Source organism: Rhinoraja longicauda, chromosome 6 (assembly GCF_053455715.1).
Source record: "Rhinoraja longicauda isolate Sanriku21f chromosome 6, sRhiLon1.1, whole genome shotgun sequence".
NCBI classification, from domain to species: Eukaryota; Metazoa; Chordata; class Chondrichthyes; order Rajiformes; family Arhynchobatidae; genus Rhinoraja; species Rhinoraja longicauda.
In genome coordinates this window covers 44099213-44114124 of record NC_135958.1, presented here as the reverse complement: position 1 = coordinate 44114124, position 14912 = coordinate 44099213, and the positions used below count along the sequence as shown (strand labels likewise).

General features: G+C 46.9%; 1 protein-coding gene across 3 annotated transcripts in view; it reads left to right on the top strand.

The window, feature by feature from the left end:
- kiaa0513 (KIAA0513 ortholog) overlaps window positions 1-14912 on the top strand; it is an 82319-nt gene that overhangs the window by 45178 nt on the left and 22229 nt on the right. For all 3 annotated transcript variants that reach the window (XM_078400916.1, XM_078400917.1, XM_078400915.1), the window contains exons 2-3: window positions 10198-10652; window positions 12924-13023. In XM_078400916.1, coding sequence (XP_078257042.1) covers window positions 10327-10652; window positions 12924-13023 — 426 coding nt within the window. In that variant the 5' untranslated portion in view covers window positions 10198-10326. The remainder of the gene's footprint in view (window positions 1-10197; window positions 10653-12923; window positions 13024-14912) is intronic.

Genomic DNA, 14912 nt, shown 5'->3' with positions numbered 1-14912 from the left:
CCCTCCCACATAAAACAAACTAGAGCACACTAAAACATACTCTTTAACACGTACTTAAAATACCACAAACAGAAGAAAGAACAGACAGGCTGTTGGCGAGGCAGAATCTCTACTTCTCAGAGCTGGTCCAATTTGAACCTTTGGGCTGTGGTTAGGTATTCAGGGCCTAAACCAGAACTCATTCCATCTACCTCCTTCATTCACTCATTCAGGAAAGATCTGTTAGCCTGGGAGTTCTTTGTGCGTGTGTGTGTGTTAAAAAGGCTTTACTTAGGAATTGAAAATAAAAACTCTGGTTTGGAACCACTGATTGTATTAATGGTGCAGGTGAGTGTGGGATCCTTGGCTGACTGCCCCACTGCCATTTCTTGAGATTAGGCACCCTGTGCTTCTGGTGCTGTCGCTACCAAGATATTTATCATTTAAAATGTTCAAAAGCAAGTTTCCCGTGGAGCAGAGTGGTGCGGTTAATGCTGGCGGAGAGATGGGAAATGTGGTGTGTATAGATTTGGAGCAGTTTGTTACAGAGCTGACGAGTGTGTGTGGCTGCAATATCTGGCTTAGTTTTGCCCATGAGAGCAGTGTGTACCCAGGCACAGAACTCTTCAACTGGGTTCTTGTTCTGCCCTTGTTTGGGGACAGGCTGTACTTTTCATTTCTACCATTGCATCTGTAATTAGTTTTCCTTTTCAAGCTAAGCTGAAAATTGGATGTAGTTAAATGTAACCTGGAAGTTGGTGGATTTGGCCTTGAAACGTCCAGCAATTAAACATAGGAAGGCCAGTGTATAGCTTGGGTCGGTCAGTGATTATTGCTGTGGGTAGTTGTTGCCCATTCTACCAGAAAGCTTCTGTTTCAGAAAGGATTGAGGAGATGCTGTCACCGTCTCGAGCTTCCCATAATTTGTACAGGTTCAAGTTTGTTTTCCCCAACCGCTTTTATAAAGTCAATAATTCTTGCTGAGGAGCTTATCCATGAAGCCTTCCTTAATATTTGTATTAATGTGTGCATATCAAATGCTTGGTCAAGCAAATGTAACGGCTATACTGAGAGAGTTTAAGTATAATGTGATTGCTGAATTAAGGAACACTATTTGTATTATGTGAGCCAAATTGGTTATAACGTGATTTTGATCGGGAAATAGAAAACTACTTAAAAGTTACTATGAAATTGGGAAGCAGGAAAAAAAAGCTGTCTTGGAGGAAAAAGCAGTCTTGGATGTTTTCATGTAACCTCCTCGTAGTAACTGGCCACCATTGTCACTGAAGTGCACAGGCTACCAGTTTCACTGGGGGTGGCCAATGGACAAGCAACTGCTTTTACTGACAGATGTGCGATGATACTCCGTTAAATAATGTAACATGCCCACATTAGTATAGGCAGTGCTGCCACAACCTGATAATTGTTGTTCCTTACAAACGTCATGTCATAGAAAATGTTATAATGTTATAAGAACAGTTGCAATGGGGAAAAGATGATCAGGGCTAAAGAGTTTCAGATTTGCTATGACAAAATCTTTTTCCCCACAGGATCTTCAAAATAAGTAATTTTTTAGTAGTTATGTTTATATTTGCTAGTGCAAAAGTTGTATGTTATGTTGTTTGATGAAGTATCATTGCACAAGTGTCAATAGAAGTGTTCACTTTTTAATTTCGATGGCCTCTTGCAGTGAAACTGACAGACTGTTCTGAAGGGACAATGGCATCTGATTGGCTTGGGGAGGTTACATGAGACATTTTTTCACCAAGACAGCTTTTTTCCTGATTGCCTATTTTCAACGTGACTTTTAAGTGGTTATCTAGTTCCTGATTGAAATTGTGATATATCCAATACAAGCAAGACAAATAAGGTTTCCTAATTCACATTATACCCAATTCACGTCATGGAAACGAACTATACAACAGAACTATGAATTATTTTGATTTATTCACAAAATGCTGGAGTAACTCAGCAGGTCAGGCAGCATCTTGGGAGAGAAGGAATGGGTGACGTTTCGGGTCGAGACCCTTCTTCAGTCTGAAAGTCAAGTCAATTCAAATTTATTTGTCACATACACATACACGATGTGCAATGAAATGAAAGTGGCAATGCCTGCGGGTTGTGCACAAAAAGAATTACAGTTACAGCATATAAATAAAGTTAATAAGTTACTATTAGTGTCGACAAAAATTTAGTCTCTGGGGTTATAAAAGTTGACAGTCCTGATGGCCTGTGGGAAGAAGCTCCGTCTCATCCTCTCCGTTTTCACAGCGTGACAGCGGAGGCGTTTGCCTGATCGTAGCATCTGGAACAGTCCGTTACTGGGGTGGCAGGGGTCCCTCATGATCTTGTTTGCTCTGGATCTGCACCTCCTGATGTATAGGTCCTGCAGGGGGACGAGTGTAGTTCCCATGGTGCGTTCTGCCGAACGCACTACTCTCTGCAGGGCCATCCTGTCCTGGGCAGAGCTGTTCCCAAACCAGACTGTAATGTTGCCGGACAGGATGCTCTCTACAGCCCCAGAGTAGAAGCAATGAAGGATCCTCAGAGACACTGAATTTCCTCAGTTGTCTAAGGTGGTAAAGGCGCTGCTTAGCCTTACCCACTAGTGCGGCAATGTGCGTTGCCCACGTCAGATCCTCTGCGATGCGGACTCCCAAGTATTTAAAACTGCTCACCCTATCCACAATAGACCCATTTATCTCCAGTGACGTGTACGTCCTTGGATGTTTAGCCCTTCTGAAGTCCACAATCAGCTCCTTTGTTTTAGTGACATTCAAGAGGAGGCTATTGTCCTGACACCAGAGTGCCATATCAGCCACCTCCTCCCGGTAGGCCTTCTCATCGTTGTTGGAGATCCGGCCCACCACCACAGTGTCATCAGCAAACTTGATGATGGAGTTTGAGCTGAACCTGGCCCCACAGTCATGTGTGTACAGGGAGTACAGTAGGGGGCTAAGGACGCAGCCCTGGGGGGATCCTATGTTCAGGGTGAGGGAGCTAGATGTGTGTTCCCCCATCCTGACCACTTGGGGCCTGGCAGTGAGAAAGTCCAGGACCCAGGCACACAGAGGGGTGCTAAGCCCCAGTTCCAGCAGCTTCTCAACCAGTCTGCTGGGGACTATTGTGTTGAATGCTGAACTAAAGTCAATGAACAGCATCCTCACATAGCCCCCCTGGCTGTCCAGATGAGAGAGAGCGGTGTGTAGAACCTGGGAGACCGCATCATCCGTGGATCTGTTCGGACGATATGCGAACTGTAGTGGGTCCATGTTGCGAGGAAGGAGGGCACAGATGTGCTTCTTGACAAGCCTCTCAAAGCATTTCATGACAACCGAGGTGAGGGCCACCGGTCGGTAGTCATTTAAACACGCTGGAGAGGCATTCTTTGGCACCGGTACAATGATGGATCTTTTGAAGCATGCAGGGACCACGGACTTTGCCAAGGAGAGGTTGAATATTGTGGTGAGCACTGGAGCAAGCTGAGTAGCACAAGACTTTAGTACTCGCCCAGATATACCATCTGGGCCTCCAGCTTTCCTCGTGTTCACACGCGTCAGAGCCCACCTCACCTCATGCTCGGACACCGAGAATGTGTGCACATCCCCGGCGGTGGATCCCCCTCCAGCCTCGCTAGCCAGCGCCCCTTCGGTGCTGTTTTTAGACGGCGAGCTGGTGGTGTTACCCGTCTCAAACCGTGCATAAAAAGAGTTCAGGTCATCAGCTAAGGAGGAGCCGGCACTTCCGGTTGAGGGGGTGCTGGACCTGTAGCTAGTTATAGTCCGTAGCCCCTGCCAAAGGCGCCTGGTGTCCTGCTGCTCCATCTGTGACTCCATCTTGTCCCGGTACCTCCTTTTTGCATCCTTCACTGCCCTTCGCAGTCGGTAGGACTCTCCCTTGTAGTCATCCATGTTGCCGGATGCCAGACCGGAGTTGTAAGCAGCGGTGCGAGCATTCAAGGCCACGCGAATAGACCTGTCCACCCAGGGTTTTTGGTTAGGGAAGATACTGACCCTTACCGTGGGGATGATGGTATCGGCTATTGTGGCAATGAAGTCCGTAACCGCTTCCGCAAACTCATTTACGTCTCTGGAACTTGCTTGGAACATATTCCAGTCGACATCGCCCAGTGCATCTTGCAGCATGGCCTCTGAATGGTCAGCCCACCGCTTTATGTCCCTTGTCACTGTCGCTTCCCGTACTATCCGTTGTTTGTACTCCGGCAGCAGGAAAATGGCAGCGTGGTCAGATTTCCCAAAAGGAGGGAGAGAAACGGCCTTGTAGCCTTTCCTGAACGGCGTGTAGCAGTGGTCCAAAGTTCTTTCCCCCCTGGTGACACACGTGATGTGTTGGTAGAAGTTGGGCATGACCTTTTTGAGATTTCCCCTATTGAAGTCTCCAGCCACCAGCACAGCCGCATCAGGGTTCTTGTTTTGGTGTTGACACAACACATCGTGTAGGGTGGACAGTGCCACGTCGGTGTCCGCATGCGGTGGGATATAGACGGCTGTGATGATCACCGAGCTGAACTCCCGGGGTAGGTAGAATGGTCGGCATGAGATAGTTAGATGTTCCAGGTCCGGCGAGCAGGAACGAGAAAGCGTCTTAATATTTCCAGGATTACACCAGTTATTATTGGTCAAGAAGCAGACTCCTCCGCCCTTGGATTTCCCGGATTCTTCCGTTCTGTCCGCCCGGAAAACAGTGAAGGACTCGGATGGGCAGATCGCCTGGTCAGGCACCAGCGGGGTCAGCCATGTTTCAGTCAGACAAAGGATGTTACAGTTCTTTATGTCCCTCTGGAATCTGATCCTTGCCCTCAGGTCATCCAGCTTGTTCTCCAGGGACTGGACGTTGGCCAGAGGTATGCTGGGCAGAGGTGGACGTAAGGCTTGGGTTCAGCCTGTTCCGAATCCCCCCTCGCTTCCCTCTGTGTTTTTTCCGACTTTCCCACTGACCTGCGCTCCCACTGCTGCTGCCGCGGTGCGCTCCTTTGATGATCTCTATCGGTATATCGGTGAGTAGTTTTCTGTTTAATAGTGCTCCAGTAGCGCTCGAGTTTAGTTTTACGAGCGTTTCCCGGTCGTACATTGGTTAATGCTAAGTGCTAGCACACGCTAGAGCACTTAGGGATAATTTTAAAGTAAACATACCAGTTTAAAACGCACAGTTCCCGCAGAGCTACCACGACGGCGACTGGACTGGACCGCGCCATCTCCCGATAGTACCCGAAGAAGGGTCTCGACCCGAAACGTCACCCATTCCTTCTCTCCCGAGATGCTGCCTGACCTGCTGCGTTACTCCAGCATTTTGTGAATAAATCGATTTGTACCAGCATCTGCAGTTATTTTCTTATATGAATTATTTTGGCTTGGAGTAACAAAACTAAAATTATTAAAGAGACCTTTATTTTTGAAAATCCTCTGGAAGGAAATAACTTTCCTGTTGCAAGTCTAAAATTCTTTGAAAGTTGGCTGTCACACAGAAAACAGGGATTTGGAATAAATAGATTTTTTTTTGGACTGGAGGAATGTAATCAGTGCCATACCAGCGATCGGTTCTTGGCCACAGTTGTTCACTGTTTACGTTAATAACCTGGAGAAGGCAACAAAATGTTAGGTTTCCAAGTTTGTTGACGGAGCATGTTGTGAGGGAGAAACTATGATTCTGCCTCGGGAGATGGAGAGTGAGAGAGTGGATGGGTAAAACTTGGCCAATGGAAAGTGAGGTAATGAGAATCAAAAATGGGATTATTATCTAAACTGAGGGCGAGGGAAACTAGTGAAGTTCAGCAGAATTGTGCGTATGTGAGTCACAATAGGTGAGCAGGCAGGTCCAACGAGTAGTTGAAGTGGCAAAAAGCACGTTGCCTTTGTTCTGAAGGGTTGGACTTTAAGAATAGGGAGGTGTCAGGTATATAAGGTGTTGCTGAGGTTTCTCCTGCAAAACTGAGCACAGTTTTGGTCCGTGACGTAAAAATGGATACAGTGGCATTGGAGGCAATCCAGCGGAAATTCACCAGGCTAATTTCTGGGATATGAGAGGCTAAACAATTTGTGTCAGTGTTGAGAAGAATGAGGAGGGGTGGGTGACCTTTTTGCAACATATACGATTCTAAGGGTAGATGTTGCGATGTTTCCACCAGTGGGAGCGGAATGCATAAGGTATCATAGCTGCAACATAGGGGTCCTTGAGGGTGGTGGGGACCGAATCATGAGACATATTAAAGGAGCAGATAGAGAAAGAATTGAGTGTTATGGGGAAGTGGTGCAGAAGAGTTGAGGCCAGCCTGGATCAGTCACAATCATAAAGAAATTAATCCAGCTAAGTGTGAGCGAATGGACTTTGGGAAGTGGAATTCTGGTGGAGCATATATCAGACAGCACCAACTATTGATGTACCGAGAGACCTTGGTAACTTACTGAAAACCTCGAGACAGCTGGATCAGATTGTGAAGGAGGCATTTGGTACTGAGCATTGGTTAGATCGCAGTTGGAGTATTGTGTGTAGTTGTGGTCACCACGCTACTGGAAGCCTGTGGTAGCAATAGCGAAAGTGCAGAAGAGATTCAGCAAGATATTGCTTGGAGTAGAGGGCTGGTTATAAGGAGAGGTTGGATAGGGTGGGTTTTTTCTCACTGCAATCTGAGTGGCTTTTATTCTGAGGGCCATGGATAATCAGTCTTTTTTTCCAGGCAGAGAAAAAGGGATTTTTCCAGGTTATTAACGTAAACAGTGGTCAAGAACCGATCCCTGGTACTCCACTGGTTACATTCCTCCAGTCCAAAAATATAACCTGTTTATTCCAAATCCCTGTTTCTAGTACTTGATGGCACAGGTTTAAAGTGAGAAGGGAAAAAATTGTAGGATATCTGAGGGGTAGGTTTTTCACATGGAGGGTGGTGATTATCTGGAATGAGATGGTGCAGGAAGGTGCAACCACAGGATTTTAAATGTATTTGGATCGTTACTTGGATAGGATAGAAGTGGAGATTTATGGGCAAATAATGCAAACAAATGAGATTAGTGTAGATAGGCATCACGGCTGGCATGGGCGATGTGGGCCAAAGGGTCTGCTTCTGTGCTGCACAATTTAGATTCTGGATGATTGCGAGAATGGTGGGTGGCACTGCTCCTGATGTCTTGTGTACCTGTGTATAGTTCATTTTTCCATTTTGCTCTGCATCTATAAATGTTTGGCTGTATCCATTAAAATAATCCGTTTTGGGGTAAGATGCAGTTTTCATGTACATGTTGTTGGGCATGTTGTGTCCAGAAAGTGAGTGGAATATTTCTGAAGGGCCTGTTTCCATGTTGAACAGCTCTATAACATTTGAACAGGTGCATGGATAGGTGCTATTTTTGCCACTTTAGCGGCAAAAACAAGGAGGCAGATTATTATCTCAATGGTGTTAGGTTAGGTAAGGGGGAGGTGCAGCGAGACCTGGGTGTCCTTGTACACCGGTCACTGAAAGTTGGTGTGCAGGTACAGCAGGCAGTGAAGAAAGCTAATGGCATGTTGGCCTTCATAACAAGAGGATTTCAGTATAGGAGTAAGGAGGTTCTTCTGCAGTTGGATAGGGCCCTGGTAAGACAATAGACAATAGGTGCAGGAGTAGGCCATTCAGCCCTTCGAGCGATCATGGCTGATCACTCTCAATCAGTACCCCGTTCCTGCCTTCTCCCCATACCCCCTCACTCCACTATCCTTAAGAGCTCTATCCAGCTCTCTTTTGAAAGCATCCAACGAACTGGCCTCCACTGCCTTCTGAGGCAGAGAATTCCACACCTTCACCACTCTCTGACTGAAAAAGTTCTTCCTCATCTCCGTTCTAAATGGCCTACCCCTTATTCTTAAACTGTGGCCTCTTGATCTGGACTCCCCCAACATTGGGAACATGTTTCCTGCCTCTAATGTGTCTAATCCCCTAATTATCTTATATGTTTCAATAAGACATTAGGGGACGTCTCCAAAGACGTACAGGTATGTAGGTTAATTGGCTGGGTAAATGTAAAAATTGTCCCTAGTGGGTGTAGGATCGTGTTAATGTACGGGGATCATTGGGTGGCACGGACTTGGTGGGCCGAAAAGGCCTGTTTCCGGCTGTATATATATGATATGATGATATGATATGATATGAAGACCACATCTGGAGTATTGTGTACAGTTTTGGTCTCCTAATTTGAGGAAGGACATCCTTGTAATTGAGGCTGTGCAGCGTAGGTTCACGAGATTGATCCCTGGGATGGCGGGACTGTCATATGAGGAAAGATTGAAAAGACTAGGCTTGTATTGATGGAGTTTAGAAGGATGAGAGGGGATCTTATAGAAACATAAAATTATAAAAGGACTGAACTAGCTAGATGCAGGAAAAATGTTCCCAATGTTGGGCGAGGGGCCACAGTCTTCGAATAAAGGGAAGGCCATTTAAAACTGAGGTGAGAAGAAATTTTTCACCCAGATAGTTGTGAATTTGTGGAATTCTCTGCCACTGAGGGCAGTGGAAGCCAAATCACTGAATGGATTTAAGAGAGAGTTAGATAGAGCTCTGGGGGCTAGTGGAATCAAGGGATATGTGGAGATGGCAGGCACGGATTATTGATTGTGGACTATCAGCCTTGATCACAATGAATGGCGGTGCTGGCTCGAAGGGCCGAATGGCCTCTTCCTGCACCTATTTTCTATGTTTCTATGTTTAACACTGGCAAATGGAACTAGCTTAGACGGGGATCTTGGTCAGCATGAACAAGTTGGGCAAAGTGCCTGTTTTTATATGCTCTATGGCTGCATGCTGTATCTCAGATTTTTGCACCGAGGCGGTAATTTATACATTTAATACATGACCCCTTTCGTGATGATGCAGCTTCGTATGATACGATATGAAACGATAAACTTTATTAATCCCTTGAGGGAAATTGGTCTGCCGACAGTCACAACACACAAGGTACACAAAAACTTGGAATTAAAAGTGAAAAAAGAAAAAGACAAGTGACTGTTGGCTGGCAGCCGTGTACACAGCGCCTTCACCGGTACAAATGAACAAACAAACAAACAAACAAACACAGACTTGCATCTCCAAGTTTGCGGATGAGACAAAGCTGGGTGGCAGTGTGAGCTGCGATGAGAATGCCATGAGGCTGCAGGGTGACTTGGATTGGTTGGGTGAGTGGGCAGATGTATGGCAGATGCAGTATAATGTGGATAAATGTCAGGTTATCCACTTTGCTGGCAAAATCAGGAAGGCAGATTATTATCTGAATGGTGTCAGATTAGGAAAAGTGAAGGTACAATGAGACCTGGGTGTGCTTGTACATCAGTCACTGAAAGTGAGCGTACAGGTACAGGTACAGTGAAGAAAGCTAATGGCATGTTGGCCTTCATTGCGAGAGGATTTGAGTTTAGGAGCAAGGAGGTCCTACTGCATTTGTACAGGTCCCTGGTGAGACCACACCTGGAGTAGTGTGTGCAGTTTGGTCTCCTAATTTGAGGAAGGACATTCTTGCTATTGAGGGAGTGCAGCGTAGGTTCACCAGGTTAATTCCTGGGATGGCGGGACTGACATATGATGAAAGAAAGGGGCGACTGGGCTTGTATTCACTGGAATTTAGAAGGATGAGAGGGGATCTTACAGAAACATATAAAATTCTTAAGGGGTTGGACAGGCTAGATGCAGGAAAAATGTTTCTGATGTTGGGGGAGTTCAGAACCAGGGGTCACAGTTTAAGAATAAGGGGTTGGCCATTTAGGACTGAGATGAGGAAAAACTTCTTACAGACAATAGACAATAGGTGCAGGAGTAGGCCATTCGGCCCTTCGAGCCAGCACCACCATTCATTGTGATCATGGCTGATCGTCCCCAATCAATACCCCGTGCCTGCTTTCTCCCCATATCCCTTGATTCCACTAGCCCCTAGAGCTCTATCTAACTTCATTCTACCTAATCTATCCTGTCTTAGTTAAAGCCAATGGGGAAACTCCAGTGGGAGCTTTGCTGTGTATCCAAACTATGCTGCAGCTTCCAGGCTTGGTTTAACAGTGTAGCGCATGCTTTCTTTTGTGTCTATCCTCTCTGACCCTGTCGTGAAAGTCTGAATATAAAAGTGTTTCTTTCCTCAACTGTACCCTTGCTCGATGACTGTACTGCAGCAGGTTGTAGCACTGAATATCTCTGGTACTCACAGTTTGCTCAGTTTCACTTCCTTGTGCTTTGTTTAACAGCTGGTCCTGGTGCTTCCACAAGCTGATCATGGAACGGCTGCTGTAGTATGTTGGTGTTGTGGACAGCCGGGGGCTTTAACAGGCTACCCTGAACCCTTAGTGTGTCTGCATTGACACGTCTCAGCCAGAATGGGGACGCAGGAAATGTCGCTGGGGAATCTGCAGCAGCTGGGTGTGGATGTGGTGAAGGATGAGTCTGTGTGTGACGACCAAGCTGTGGGCAATGGTCACGTGCCACACAGCAATGGGACCAGCAGGACTGAGAGCGATGACACCGACTCAGCCGACAGCGAGCTGGAAGGCTCGCCAAGCACCACCTGGGACAATTCCAAAAGAGCCTCTTCGGTTGAATCCTTCTCCTCACATCAGAGCCTGGAGGGTGTGCTGGAGGATGAGGCAGCGTCGCAGTGCAGAGAGTTTATGAGGAGATATGTGGAGAAAATCTTCACTGGGAGGTGAGTGATGGCAAAGGAGCTGCCTCTGCGAGCACAGGTCACCACTATCACTGCAGTCGTCTACTAACCTCCGCTTGTAATTCAGTCCCCACAACAGCCCAACATCAGTGTAGTTGTGATTTAGATAAGCTGATGGTGGCTGTGCTAGATGGAAATCAGTCCTTGTGCCAAGCACTCCTTGCTTGCCCATTGAGCTACTGGACAGCAGTGAATGTACCCAGCAAGAGTGATGCAAATCTAAAATAAAAACTATGTGCTGGAAAAACTCAGCAGGTCACAGTGGCGCAGTGATAGAACTGCCTTACAGCTCCAGAGATCCGGGTTTGATCATGACTATGGGTGCTGTCTGTACGGAGTTTGTCCGCTCTCCCTGTGGCCACGTGAATTTTCTTTGGGTGCTCCTGTTTCCTCCCACACTCCAAAGATGTCCAAGTTTGTAGGTTAATTGGCTTCAGTTAAATTATAAATTGTCCCTAGTGTGTAGTACAGGGTGATTTCTGGTCAGCGCAGTGTCAATGGGCCGAAGGGCCTGTTTCTATGCTGTATCTCTCGTCTAACATCAGACAGCATCTGTGGAAGAGAAACAGTCAACATATCGGGTCTGTGACAATTGGTCAGAACTGGGGAAACTAATAAAAGCAACAAAATGCTAAAGAAGGGTGTTGACTGGAAAGGTCCTCCATTCATGCTGGCTGGCCTGCTGAGTTCCAACAGCACTTTGTTTTTACTTTAAAATAAGTTGGTTTGCATTAGAGAGAAGGTGGAGAGGGCTACATGGAATGAAGGGAGTGTGTCTGGTGTGAGATGACTTAATTGAGGTATTTATCATGAAGCTACTTAATGTGTAGTTCGTGTTCAGGTGGTGAGACCTGCTCAGCAAGCCAGACTTGTATCGTAGGATCAGAAAACTGAGCAGAAAAAGATGCAAATTCAGCGAGTAAGGCAGCATCTCTGGATGGGTGACATTTCGGGTCAGGACCCTTTTTCAGACTGATTTTTGTAAACCAGCATCTGCAGTTCCTTGTTTGTAAGAAACCCAACAAGAGTTAATAGTGGCAGAGAGGATTAAACATCGGCATAACTCACCCGTTACAGTGCAGTCGTTACATTGGAAAGATTTACGTGGATGTTTCCAGGATTCCTGAGCTGCAGGGAGCGGTTGAGCAGATGAGAACTTCATTCCTTGTCACAAACTGTCAGGTACTCATTGGCTGTTTTAAACATCTAGGATTAACAGTATATAGAAATGTGATTCATTTGGCTAATTTAGTTTTAGTTCGAGAAAACAGTCCCTTCAGAAACAGACCCTTCGGCCCTCCGTGTCTACGCCGACCAGCGATTACCACTCATTAGTTCCATTCTACATACTAGGGACAATTTACGAAAACAAATTAACCTACAAACCTGCATGTCTTTAGAATGTGGGAGGAAACCCTTGCGGTCACAGGGAGAATGTACAAACTCTGTACAGACAGCATCCGTAGTCAGGATTGAACCCAAATCTCTGACTGTGCAAGATGGCAACTGTACCACTGCACCACCCACAAAAAATGTCCAAGGATATTGTTGAAAGCAATGCAGGAAGGGGACTGAGGGCAATTGTGCAGAGTTCAGAGTGAGTGGCAGTAAGCCATGAAGTTTGCAAGTAAAAGGTTGGAAGAGTTGGAGAAGAAAATTCAAAATCAAAGCTGAAACTGGAGCACAGAAGACTGAGGAGTGATCTTGTGTATAGTTATGAGGAGAATAGGTAACGGCTCTTTCCCAAGATAGGGGAATCAAGAACCAGAGGACAGGTTTAAGGAGAGAAGGGAAAGATTTAATAGGAACCTGAGGGGCATAGTTTTCGCAAAGAGAGTGGTGGGTATATGGAACAAGCTGCCAAAGAAGGTAGTTGAGGCAGTTGCAATACAGCATCTATAAGATATTTGGACAGGTACATGGATAAAAAAAAAGGTTTAGAGGGATTTGGGCTAAACAGGGGCAAATGGAATTAGGGTAGATGGGGCATCTTGGTCGGCATGGATGGGTTGGGCTGAAGGGCATTCTGTGCTGTATGACTCTGACTTTATCTTCCATCTCTTTCTCTTGCCTCCATCCTTAAATTATTTTCTCTGAGTTCCTGTTCAGCTCCCTGTGAGTCGTGTTTGTTTTATCTTCTGGGGTGCTGGGATGGATGGGTGGGTGGGGGAGGGGCAGGGGGTCGGGCTCTGTGGTGGGGGGAATCATAGCCTTGGTTGTACCACCCTAACCCTGGCCATTCTTGTGTTGCAGGGAGGAGATTGGGCAGGAGGAGAAGTCTCGCTTTGGGCAGCTCTGCTCTGAAGACAGCAGTCAGGGCAGAGAATGGTTTGCAAAATACGTCAGTGCCCAGGTAAGGGGCAGCCAGGGCTGGAGGCAGTCACAAGCTGTGATGATGGTGCATGCATGAAGTGTTGGTGGGGCTGCTCTAGGTGACGGATTGGGTTGCGTCTACAACTCTCTCCTGATCTGGGCAGAGCTGTTGCCAAACCAAGCTGTGATGCATCCACAGATAGACACAAAGTGCTGGAGTAACTCAGCGGGTCAGGCAGCATCTGAAGAAGGGCCTGAAACACCATCATCCTTTTTCTCCAGATGCTGTTTGACCCGCTGAGTTACTCCAGCACTTTGTGTCTATCTTTGGTATAAACAAGAATCTTCTACCTGCGATGCATGCAGTTGCTCTGAGAGCCAACATGGGCTTGATGGAGCAATTAGCCTGCTATCTCAGAAAGAAGTATCATTGACAATTTAAAAAGGCTTGTTCCAGTAGCAGTGTGTTATGGATGGTAAAGGGAGGGTGGGAAAACCTGCCAGATTGCGGGAGCAGAGAGACTGTCTTCAGCCACCCATGGGTCAGAGAAGAAAGCACTGGGATTGCCCTAGTGCAGCCCCCACCCCCGCAGGTTGGTGAGCAGGCTGGACCTGGCTCTGACACTGACGGTGCACTGTGTGGCAAGGACTGGCACAGAGGAGGGTCTGTATGCAGCCTGCACCCGACACATTCTGGAGGATTTCATTCAATGGGATGTGAAGAGACCTGCCCTCTGACTGGTGACAAATGGGTGTTGGAAAACATGGCAGCACCTCAATAAAGGGCAGCCCCATGATAATATCGAGCAGGATTGTGTGGCAGTTACTGTGGAGAGATGACAGTGATATGGGTGTGGCAGGTGAGTGTGGTGTTCCCTCACTGCCAGGGCAGACCTGACCTGAGTTGTGTGTAGACACAGCAGCCACTGCTTTCTCCCACAGCTGACTGAGGACCTCTGCTGGCAAACCCTGGTACTGCACCTCTGGTAGCATAGACATGAAGGCCTGAGCACTATTGTAGTCTGCTGAGTGGGGAGAACATTGTGCTCACTAGGGTGATGCCAACCATCAAATACACACGTACTGATACCACTTTAATGCCACTTCATTCCCTCCGGGGGTGTGTGAAAACAACAGGGTAGTAATAGTAGGGGATTTCAACTTCCCGAATATTGATTGGGATAGCCAAAGTGTCAAGGGCCCACAGGGTGCAGAGTTCCTAAGGGTCATCCAGGAGGGCTTTTTGAGCCAATATGTTGAAAGTCTAACAAGGGAGGGGGCGGTATTGGACTTAATCTTGGGAAATGAGGCCGGACAGGTGGCTGAAGTGTCATTAGCAGAGCACTTTGGTGACAGTGATCACAATTCAGTGATATTTAAGGTGGTAATGGAAAAGGATAAAGAGGGACCAGAGGGAAAATTTCTAAATTGGGGCAATGCCGATTTTAATCTGATAAGGCAGAAGTTGGCTCTGGTGGACTGGGATCAGCTTCTCGTGGGGAGGACCGCATCAGAACAGTGGGAGTCATTCAAAGGAATAATTGAAAAAGTACAGAGGAAGCATGTTCCCCTAAAGTTTAAGGGTGGGACAAACGAGTCCAAAGAACAATAGACAATAGACAATAGGTGCAGGAGTAGGCCATTCAGCCCTTCGAGCCAGCACTGCCATTCAATGCGATCATGGCTGATCACTCTCAATCAGTACCCCGTTCCTGCCTTCTCCCCATACCCCCTCACTCCACTATCCTTAAGAGCTCTATCCAGCTCTCTCTTGAAAGCATCCAACGAACTGGCCTCCACTGCCTTCTGAGGCAGAGAATTCCACACCTTCACCACTCTCTGACTGAAAAAGATCTTCCTCATCTCCGTTCTAAATGGCCTACCCCTTATTCTTAAACTGTGGCCCCTTGTTCTGGACTCCCCCAACAT